At 37.5% G+C, this 12,095-nt stretch overlaps 1 protein-coding gene across 7 annotated transcripts in view; it reads left to right on the plus strand.

Annotated features, from left to right (window-relative positions):
• The window catches only part of NBEA (neurobeachin), a 620,064-nt gene that overhangs the window by 554,319 nt on the left and 53,650 nt on the right, over window positions 1–12,095 (plus strand). For all 7 annotated transcript variants that reach the window (XM_032611436.1, XM_032611437.1, XM_032611439.1 and 4 more), the window contains one exon: window positions 10,582–10,734. In XM_032611436.1, the coding sequence (XP_032467327.1) occupies window positions 10,582–10,734 (153 nt within the window). The remainder of the gene's footprint in view (window positions 1–10,581; window positions 10,735–12,095) is intronic.

Below are 12,095 nucleotides of genomic sequence, written 5' to 3' on the forward strand. Positions count from 1 at the left end.
ACTAAGCTGTTAAAACATTTTATATATAATTTTAAAGAAATGTTTTTATATTTCTGAAGAAAAGTACATCTGTAATATCTCCTAACTTAGGTAAGGTCTCATATAAGGGAGAACTAGGACAGAGTAGATGGTTTTATTCTGTCTTTTCTTTGTTACCGTCGGTCTCTTCCTGTGGTAATGAATACAAGCTGGGCAGAGAAGACTTGGTGATCTCTCAGGAGAGAGGTCTCCTGAGTTAAGTCAGACCAGTTCGTTTTTACTTTATTTTTTTAATTTCTCTCCTCCAGCATAGTCTTGGTAACAATGACATTCAACTTACTGAAGTTCTTATACTAATTTTCCTTAATGCCTTCCAAAGTTGTTGTATTACTTTTGAATAGCTATGTAGGTGTCAGAAAAGGGAGCTGTGACAAAATGTCATTAAGGTGACATAGTGTAAATTAATACAGTTAATGGAGGTGCTCACCACTGACTCATTGACCCATTATGAGCTCTTGTGGAATCAACGAATGCCAGGGCATCAATCTTTTGAAAAAAGGAAGAAAAGAGATGGCAGCTTTAAAACCTTGCAGTGAATTATATTAGAAAAGTGAAAACGTCTGGGTTGGATTTGATTTCACTAGGCAGCCATAAAATGGTATGCTCTCTCAGCAAACTATATTAAACTGAAATGTCAAATTTGATGCAGTTGGTATACAATTATGGTAGTGTTAATAGTGGTCTTCTATCATTCTAAGACATACTTTCAAGTCCAATTTCTCAGCAGCTTGAACTTGTCATAAGCTTGTAAATTAGAAATTGTGTTAGAGGATATTTTCTTATTATTGACGGGACGCATATAATACTATTAACTGTACCATGGGGTTTTAGTATAGCTGTTAAAATAAACTAGAAATCACATTTACAGACAAAATGCCTGTTTTAATATTCATCTTGCCATTTCTTTAATAATATTTGGTGCCTTTCTGCACTATTTTTCATTTAGGAAATTTTAAACTACTTGGACTCTTTCCTTAAAGAGAAGCTGGTTAACAGAAATCTATCAATGGGAAGAGAGTAAACAGAAGAGCTGTTATTTTAAGTGGGCAAGCTAGTGCCAGAGCTACCTCTATAGAAGCACACTTACAAGTTATAATAGAAGAGTTCATTCTTCTTGAATAATTCTCAATAGTTTTCAAGCATGCTTTTTTCTTGGTCATTTGATGCAGTCCTCAAAACAGTCCCCTGAGATAGAGATCATTATCCCTGTTCCGTAAAGGAAGTTCACAGATATTAAGTGGCTTGCCTAAATTCACACAGCAGGTCAAGAGGGAGCCAGAACTAGCACTGAGGGCTGTTCAGTTATTTCCAGTGCTTCATTCATTGGATGCTTTGCTGCTTTCATTCTTCTGCATGATCTCACAATTATATCCAGCCACGTTGACTAGTTTGGAGTAACTGACAGATCAAGTCATACTCTAATAATTTATTGCTATGTACAAAGCACCCTCCAAAATTAGTGGCTTATAAAAACACAACCATTTATTTTCTCAGCGTTCTGCAATCAGAATGGGGCTCATCAGGTACTTGTCTCTTATCCATGTCAGGTCCAAGCGGATGGCCTCTCTGGGTCTGAAAGATTTAAGATGACTTCATTCACATGTCTGGTCCCTTAGCAAGGATGGCTGGAACATCTGGGGACTGGCTGGCCCTCTCTCTCTTTGTGTCTGGGAAGATCATCACAATTTTTTTCATAGTGTCTGCCTACCAAGAGGATAAAAAAATGGGAACTGCAAAGCTACTTAGCGTCTAAACTTGGAAGTCACATAGTGTTACCTACCTCCACAGCATTCTTTTGGTCAAGCAAGTCACAGGGCCAGCCCAAGTTAAGGGGGAGGAGAAGTGGACTCCACTTCCCCATGAGATGAGCAGCAAAATCTCATTTCAGATGGACATGGGGGTCAGGGGGATTGTTCTGGCCATCTTTGAAAACAATCTACTGAAGTCCTCTCCCCAGTCACAATTCACATTCCTCCTACAAGCAAAATATATTCAACTTGTTCCCCACAGTCTCATCCCACTATTGTATCAGGCTCAAAATCTAGTAGCTCATGATCTATATCAAGTCCACATAGAGATGAGGTACAGAAATTCCTAATTTGGAGACCTGGAAGCCAAAAAGATAAGTTATCTGTCCCACGTATAATTCAGTTCCCAGTGGTAAGGCAGGAACAGGTAAACATCAACAGACATTCTGTTCAAAAATGGGGGAGTGTGGAAGGTACATAGCAGTCATTGAGTAGCTTTCTCCATATGCTTCCTGATCATAGAAAGTTGAGGCCAAGGCCTCCTTTGCCCAAGTTGGTGCAGCAACTTAAAAACTTTGTGGATTTTCTATGTATCAAAGTATAGTTCACTGTCAGAAAAAACTCTTTCTCACAAGTTCTTTCAAGACAGGATCCTCCCTACTTCAGGCTGTGATTAGGATGCCCTTTATAATGCTCATAAGATTCTTGGAATCCCTTCGTGTGGCCGAGTGAGTCTGCAAACCTCTATCTTAAGTTTTTCTGAGCACTTATAAAAGGTTTTACAGGCACCCTTTTCGCTATGGCCATATTTTACTTGCAGCACCTCAGAACTGATCTTTGTCTGAACCTTTTTTAATTTTGAGGATCTGACAAGATTGTCCTAGGCCCCTGTGTCTCTCTAAATACTGCTTTAAATCCGAGCAGTTTCTTCCTTAGCTCATAATACCTTATCTATATACCTTTGAAAGAAACCAGTGGTCACTTTCAGCATTCTGCCTGGAAATATCTATAACCAGAAACACAAGTTCATTCGGTACTTTTTCTGTCTTTGAAATGATTGCAGGAACTAGTCTTGTTAGTTTATCCCACACTACGTATCACGCATTGATTTCCTCCTGCTTCCAATAGCAACGTCCTTACTGATCTTCCACCAGCAGTGTCCTCACCATCCTTCCAGCCTCTGCCTCCTGCCCTGTCCCAAAGCCAAGGCCACGTGTTTTAAGTTTTTATTACTTCAGGACTCCACTCCCAGGCATTAATTTCTGTTTCAGTTATCTATCACTGTGTAACAAATCACCCAAACCTCATCTTAAAACAGCATCAATTATTATTTGTTGACAATCATGCAATGGGAGTTAAGTCTCAGAGAGGACCACTCACCTCTGTGCTACAGTGACAGCTGGAGAGGCTTGGCTGGGTCAGAGAAGCAAGATGGCTTCACTCCCGTGTTTTGCCCCTCGTCTGATGGAGCTGATGGAGCGGTCAGGGACTGTCCAGGCCTGTCTGTCTGTCCACACGATCTTTCCAGCAAGGCAGCCACACAGTTTCATGTGATGGTGACTTCTAAGGGAACAACCACGGAGGCTGCCAAGCCTCTTAAGACTTAGGCATCTCTGCAAGCCCTGAAATGTCGTTTTGTCACATTCTGTGTGTTGAAATAAGCCAGCCCATATTCAGAGAGAAGGGAAATAGACTCCACCTCTTTATGGGAGGAACAGTAAAGTGGAAATGCCAGACAGCATGCAGGATGAGAGGGATTATATGGGGATCGTTGAGAAAACTCTGTAAGTTACTAATTTAAAAAAAATTGTTAAGTTTCAGTTTGGTTTATACATCCAGTTCAGTCTGACTGTGCATTTGGAAAAACCAAAATCTGAAGTGCAAAAAACTTATAAAAATATATCTGATTAGCCTAGGTAGCATGTAAGCTAGTCCATATGTTTGATAAAAAACACTTAAATTGTCTGAAGTGTCTACAGAGCTTTTTTTTTTTTTTTAACTGATTATGGGATATACTTTGATACTGAGTAAACTCTGTTGATAGAGTAAATAATAGCTTCAAAAAGTATTTTGCATAAAGCTATGAAATGCATTGTTTCACACACATTACCCCCGTTTAATCCTCATATCCACACTGTGATTTAGTTGCTGTCATCATCACAATTTTGCATATCAAGAAACTGTTTTTTTCTTAAAGTTTAAGAAACTTGCCCAAGCTGGTGAGAAGTCTGTATTTCAACTCAGAACCATTTGATTCCAATGCACAGAAAGCTGCCCTTCCCCGGTAGAAGGGATAGTCCCAGAAGTGACAGCCTGACAGCCTCCCCCTTCACTACGACTAACTGGTAGCCCTGCGGTAACTCTGCTTTAACTAATACTGTTTGAAAACCTGTTACCGCTATTCCATGCCTGAAGTTCAGGATATGATAAATATATAGTAATGATCTGTTCATTTTTCATTCCACAAATATATATTGAGTACCTTTTTTATATGTCAGGCACCATTCTTACCACTGAGTGGTGAGCAAGTGAGATCCCTCATTGATGGGATTTCTGGAAGAATGAGGATACATACCTTAGGAAGCTTTTGTGAAGATTAAGAAAAAGATGTAAAGTACTTAGAACAGTGTCATGACACAGTAAGATACAAATAAGTAATTCCTGCTGTTTTAAGATTGAATGGCCAGATGTGACATTTCAGCTGTTTCCTTGTCTTGGAGCCCAGATACAGTAATTGTCATCTTCTTGTACATAACATTTGAATCTCAGAGGTGAAACTCTCTTAACTCATTAAATTTTTTAGAATAAGCAAACCTTTTAAATAATATAAATGTGAATATTAATTATATATGAATGCCCTATACTTACATACTAACTTTAAATTTAAAATGCCATTTGAAACAAGATTTTAAAGCAATAAAATTAAGGTATAAAAACTTGCACCCACTCTGCTGTTTCAGCAACTGCTCCCTAGACTTTCTGTGATTTTACTCTCTTTTCCTTCCCCTTCAAGGAAAACAAAACAAAACAAAACAAAAAAACCCAAAAAACTTAAACTTCCCCAGCTCAAGACTTCAGGGTTCAGACTGCTTTAGTCACTTACAGCTCTGGTCTTTTGAAGCTTCGAGGGGCTTTGCAAATATGCTGTACTTCAGGAATTTCTTCATATTGCTTTAAAATGTGTCTTTTTTTTTATCTGCATCCTAAGAAAACAAAAAATATTGTTAGAGTAAATCTGGGGGAGTTTCTTCTTCCCGTCAAATGTCAGGCCTCCAGCGGCTTACACCAACATCTTAGCTAATACCCTAATTTATGACCACATTCTGGTCGGCCAGATGAGGACCAGAGTGGAGAAAATGTCTCACTTAGGATCATCCCGAAGGCCCTGGTAATCCTACTTTTTCATGATTGGCTGCGATTCAAGCCTTGAAGGTCCCCACCCCACTCCCGCTGTTCTAAATAACCCTCAGAGGAGAGGTTCCTCAGCCTCGCTTTGTTCTCCTTGGTGGTAGCAGGCTTTCAGCCCCTTCTTTCTGGAGAGCTTAAGTTAAAATGAAAAGGACTTGCTTCCTTCACTTCTTCAGTTAGGTACAGTTTTGCTGGCAACGTTAAAACCAACTTTTTCTAAATTTAAATTGAACTCTTTTACACCTTTGAACCTTCTAACAAAACTAGAATAAGCAAGATAACATTTTTTAAGCTGCAAAAGTTTCCTCTCGAAAGGTACAAATTTTATTTCTGGGTGCATCCTTTTTCTTTTATTTAATAAAGTACTTTATTGGCTCTTTTCCTATCTTGAAGCATTCTTGCAACCATCTCCATAGTCCCCAGAAGATTTCTAGTGATATTAAAATGATTTTATCTCATATCTTCAATAGTTTAATATTTAATGAGTACCTGCTGCATACAAAGTATAGCACCAAGAGCTGTGGGGGATTTAGCAAAATATAAACCTACAAAATTAGGCTCAAAGTCTGCTTTGCCCAAACTGTTATTAATATAAAATCCTAGGCTTCTTATGCCTCTGTGAGTCTAATTTAATGACATTCAGTGAAATAGTATTACAGTGGCAAGTAGGTTAATAATAACCACGTATTTTATATGCCCCTATACCACAGGAAAGAATGGGAAACAATATATATGAAAAACATTAAAGCACCAAGACACTTGAAGATAAATCGAAACTCTTTGGGCTGTCTAAATGAAAAATAAATCCATGTTGCTATATCCATGTGGATGTATATCCCTCTCAGTCCTCAAGGAAGCTTACATAGGCTAGTTCTAGAGATAGAACATGGACACAAATAACTGACGAAAGACAGCTGGGAAATCCCTGACTTATGTGAGCTTATTACACATAAATCACCCTCTCCATGGAGCAACTGCATGAACTTACATTCCTCTCCCCATTTTGGACCATTTGGGTTGCTATTGATACTCATTGTCATATATAAAATGGACAATGTGCAAATAGCAATGTGCTTTATCTTCTCTACATCTTATACTAATTCCCACATTTTCCCAAGCAATGAGAACAAGATCAAAAGAAAATTGTGTGGTTATTGTCTTGGTCAGCTCAGGCTACTGTGTTTTACCATAAACTAGGTAGCTTATAAACGACAGAAATGGGTTCCTCAGTTCTGGAGGCTGGAAGTCCAAGATCAAGGTGCCCACATAGGCTCTGTGTCTTGTGAGAGCCTGCCTCCTGGCTCACAGAAGGACGTGTTCTTGTATGTCCTCACATGGCAAAGAAAGGAAGCAAGGTCTCTCAGGACTCTCACCAGGACACTAATCCGTTCACTAGGGATCCACCCTCATGACCTCATGTAATCCTAATTACCTTCCAAACACCCTACCTCCTAATATCATCACATTAGAGGATAGGGTTTCAACATTTGAATTTTGGAGGAATAGAATATTCAGTCTGTAACAGTTACACATTTCTGATTGAGTACAAATAAATGAGAATAGCAATGATACTTTACTTCTACCTTCTAATCAGTGACCACACACCTTTACCAAATTGGCCCCTCAGTGCAACATGGTATATACACTGTCATGCTTGCCCAGCCCAGAAGTCAAACTCATGGTAGTCATTGCTGATAGATGTTGCTGAAGCACCCCTTAGCCCCTGGTTTATCCACCACCTAGGCTGTATCATTATCTGCAAATAAGAATGTCTGTTTACCTATTAGTTTTTCTTTTAGCCCCTTCTTAATTGCCCCCTCACATTCAAGTCACTGAAAAATTACATTAACATATTAATTTCACTGTAGTTCTCCTTTCCCACAGTTCCTTGTGCCCCTGATATCTTGTACGTAGTTTATTATTAATATATATTTGCCTCTCCGTATGAGCCATCTAATTCCCTCTCCTTTTTGCATCCCCCGGTCCACATCTTTGTTTACTCATCCTCACGTGTGTTGCGGATGGCCCTCCCTGGTACAGTCCCACAATATGTCCCCTTACTCAACACAGCCGCAGCTTCCCGTCCCTCTTCCCTCCCGTTCTCCTTGCTGCTGCTGGTTCCCCCTCTCCCCCTCCCCACCCACACATATTCCTAGTCTCTCCCCTCTCCAGTTCATTCTTTACTTTGACACCCAATGTCTTGCTTTAAAATAAATGTAATCATGTCAATAGCTCTTTTTTTTTAAATTATTGCCAATACGACAAAATCCAAAGAGCTTAGATTGGCATAAAACTTCCTTTGTCATCTGACTCCATACACCTCCCACCATCTCATTCCGCCCCATCTTGATCTGTCCCCCAATATATCCTACACTCCACCCATACCCGGTTCGTACCACTCCTTGATAATACTCTCTGCCAGTCCCCCTGCCCCTTTCCCCACCTTTATCTTGCGATGGTTGAACTCAATGTCTGATCTTCAGTGAAGTCTTTTCTGACTTGCCCAGAGTTCCCTGCTCCGTCCTCTCTGCTCCCTTGTGCTCTGTTTATACTTTCACAGCTATTATTGTTGTGCATTATGACCATCTGTTTATACATTTTCCCCATAGACTAGACTATGAATTACTTAAAGGTAAGGCCATGATTGTTCATTATTTGTTTTCTTAGTACCCATTACAATGCCTGGTACTCAAACTTTACTACATGAATAAATAAATACCAGGGTATTATATAATGGGTTTTAGAGAGATTTCTATTTAAATGGTTTAAATAGAAGAAAAATTATGATTCTTAAAAAACTAAGCTCTGCTTATCCAGAAAATTCATTTACACAAATCTGTTCAAACTCCCATAATGCTGGAGAAAATAAACATGATTATATTTTTCTATGGTTCACATTTGTTATCATAAGAATGGATAATGATCAAATTCTCACAGAGGATTGCTAAGATAAACACTTATGCTATAGCAGATAAATGTTGGTTTTAGCAGGAGAACCCATAAAGAGAACACTTTTTTTAAAATTAATTTTTATTGGAGTATAGTTGCTTTACAATGTTGTGTTAGTTTCTACTGTACAGCAAAATGAATCAGCTATACATATACATACATCCCCTCTTTTTTGGACTTCCTTCCCATTTAGGTCACCACAGTGCATTAAGTAGAGTTCCCCCATTTGTTCTCTATTTTATGCATAATATCAATAGTGTATTTATGTCAATCCCAGTCTCCCAATTCCTCCCACCCCCCGCCCTTTCCCCCTGGGTATCCATACATTGGTTCTCTACATCTTTGTCTCTATTTCCGCTTTGCAAATAAGATCATCTATACCGTTTTGCTAGATTCCACATGTATGTGTTAATATACGATATTTGTTTTTCTTTCTGACTTACTTCATTCTGTATGACACTCTCTAGGTCCATCCACCTCTCTACCAATTACCCAGTTTCACTCCTTTTTATGGCTGAGTAAGATTCCATTGTACATATGTGCCACATCTTCTTTATCCATTCACCTGTTTGTTTTTTGGTTTTTTTTCATTACTCTAGGAGGTGGGTCAAAAAAGATCTTGCTGCAATTTATGTCAAAAAGTGTTCTACCTATGCTTTCCTCTAAGAGTTTTATAGTGTCTGGCCTTAAATTTAGGTCTTTAATCCATTTTGAGTTTATTTTTGTATATGGTGTTAGGGAGTGTTCTAATTTCATTCTTTTACATGTAGCTGCCCAGTTTTCCCATCACCACTTATTGAAGAGGCTGTCTTTTCTACATTATATATTCTTGCCTCCTTTTCATAGATTAGTTGACCATAGGTGCGTGGGTTTATCTCTGGGCTTTCTCTCCTGTTCCATTGATCTATATTTCTGTTTTTGTGCCAGTACCATACTGTCTTGATTACTGTAGCTTTGTAGTATATTCTGAAGTCAGGGAGCCTGATTCCTCCAGCTCTGTTTTTCTTCCTCCAGATTGCTTTGGCTATTCATGGTCTTTCGTGTTTCCATACAAATTGTAAAATGTTTTGTTCTAGTTCTGTGAAAAATGCCATTGGTAATTTGATAAAGGGAACACTTTTGTGTATGCTTTTCTTGAGCTGAAGAATCCAGTTTATTTGAAGACCTCAGTGTCTGATGTTTATTTTCTTTTCTGGTGGGCGTGGTTGTTTATTTTTTAGCTTTTCTATTTATCACTATATATTCCAAAGTGAGATTCAAATTTCGGGTACTATGCCATCCATGTCAGACATGTTACACAAATAAATGTTCTTATGCTTTTCACAAATAAAGTTAATTTAACCCTCATCTTGATATTTGAAAAGATCAATATTTTTCATAGTATTGATGGTAAACATAAAACTACCATGTTTTTTGTTTTCATTTCCTCAATTTGTTGTGTTTTTTTTTTTAAAAAGGGCAACAAATTAAAACTTTTAAGGTCATAAAATCAATTCATTCCTGTATCATATTTATTCTAAAGTTACATAAACCACATATTAGATGTGCATCAAACACAAGTTTGCCTTGAACCCAGTTGTTAATGCCATACTTACATACAAGTAACACAAGTTATCTTTGCATTCAAGTTAAGAACTTAGTATTCAAGTGGCATGCATTAAATATTTAAACTTATTATGTTGCATATCATCTCTTATTGTATTTAGTGGTAAGTATAAAAACAATTTATTTTGCCAAATTATAAAACAAAACAATGAGTCTCTTCATAAAAATCATGTATTGTAATTGCCAGTGGAGTCAAAAAGAAAAGTAGAAGACATTACATGATTTTTAACCAATACTGGCAACACCTTTTTTGAATTTGGATATTTTATTAATAGCATTTGGAAAAGTTTGTTGAACAGCACAGACTTGTAGGTATAGCCTTATATATTTGTTCACTGATACTATTGGGAATATTGTTGATTCTGTAACCCATTTCTCTTAACTAATTTGTGGCAAGATAAGATTGAAAATCTTATAAACATAAATTATCAAGCATATTGTTCAAGAAAAATGTTTGCCTTCTTTTCCTAGACTCCTATCTAAAGAAAATTAAATAAAGAATGGAACTAAGTAATAAAATATTGAATTTAAGTAAAGAAATTAATTCTGTTTACAGTTGTTATAAATTAATACTTTCATTCAACTGATTTTTTTTTTTTTTTTTTTGGTGGTACACAGGCTTCTCCCGTTACGGAGCACAGGCTCCGGACGCGCAGGCTCAGTGGCCATGGCTCACGGGCCCAGCCGCTCTGTGGCATGTGGGATCTTCCTGGACCGGGGCACGAACCCTTGTCCCCTGCATTGGCAGACGGAGTCTCAACCACTGCGCCACCACGGAAGCCCCAACTGATTTTTAAAATGGTTTAATATGCTACATTTTTATTCCTGGCAGGAACTAATTCCAGAGTTCTATTACCTACCGGAGATGTTCGTCAACAGTAATGGATATAATCTTGGAGTCAGAGAAGATGAAGTGGTGGTAAATGATGTTGATCTTCCCCCTTGGGCAAAAAAACCTGAAGACTTTGTACGGATCAACAGGATGGTAAGAGTGATTTTGTTTTTGCTTGAGCAGTCACAAGGAAGTAAAAAATATTCTGTAGTTTAGTTTTCAGCTACTAACAAATTGTCTTTTAACATCTATAAATACAAGGTTAAATTTTTGAGAAAGAAAGCATTTTACTGTTGTCTTTTGACAGCAGTTCTTTATTGTAGAGTGGATTTTCCTTTCATGAAGACTAATAAAGGAATGGTAATTCAGTTATATTTGCTCCCTTAGGAGAAGACAATCAGATGAGCATCTGTTGACTAATGTATTCTAAAATGGTCGAAATTGATGCCCATTCCTTATTTTTGTCTATTGGCTAAATCTGCACTCTTTTTTCACTCATAAAATACTCAAAACAAAATAATGTACATTTAGAACATATTTGTATGTAGGAAATTATAAGCTGTGAAACATACCTTAAAATGTAATATACTTGACTAAGAGAACACCCATCTTGTAAACATTCTTAGATAGAAAATGTCATTACTTTTTGAATCTGTATGACAGATGTCTGGGTGTTCAAATAGAAAATGTGTAAATAGAATGTTTGCATGTGGTTATTTTATAGATCTTAATATATTTTATCCATATTTAAGGAGATTTTAATCTCAATGGGGTTACGGTATATGGAAATGAACCACTTTACCAAACGTCTCTAGTGTACTATTGTTCTTGGCCAACTGAGGAATTATATCAATAAAGCCTATGACCCCAAATATGTTTTTAACCCTGTTTCACTCCCAGTTTTTCCAGCTGTCCCATAAATATGTTTTATTTCATTTTGACAGCTTATTTATTTGAATTAGAATCCAAATAAGGTCCACATATTGCAGTGGACCTCACATATCCCTCAGTCTCTTCTTTAGTAAGAGCTGTATAATTCACATATATCACACAGATACAATTCCCATACCATACAAGTCAACCATTTAAAGTAAAGGAAAAAAATCAGTGGGTTTTAGTCTATTCACAGAGTTGTGCAACCATCACCACAGTCACTTATGGACATTTTCATTACCCCATTAAGAAACCCAATACCCTTTAGCATCTCCCCCTGCCCATTTTCCCCATTCCCCCAACCAGCCCTAGGCAACCACTAATCTACTTTCTGTCTCTAAAGATTTGCCTACCCTGTTTATTTCGCATAAACAGGATCATACAATATGTGGCTCCTTCTTCTACCCCTGATTTTATGTCTCTTTTTGTCGCTGTCAGTCACATGCTGCCTTCAATTTTAGAGCTATTTTTCTGTCTCCAAGAAATATTTTACTTTTAATACACTTTATTTTAGAAATCTGGTACTGAGACAGTAGACCTATTTTTAAAGTTACTGTATAGATAATCTGTAATCTAGTCTC

Source organism: Phocoena sinus, chromosome 18, assembly GCF_008692025.1.
Source record: "Phocoena sinus isolate mPhoSin1 chromosome 18, mPhoSin1.pri, whole genome shotgun sequence".
NCBI lineage: Eukaryota > Metazoa > Chordata > Mammalia > Artiodactyla > Phocoenidae > Phocoena > Phocoena sinus.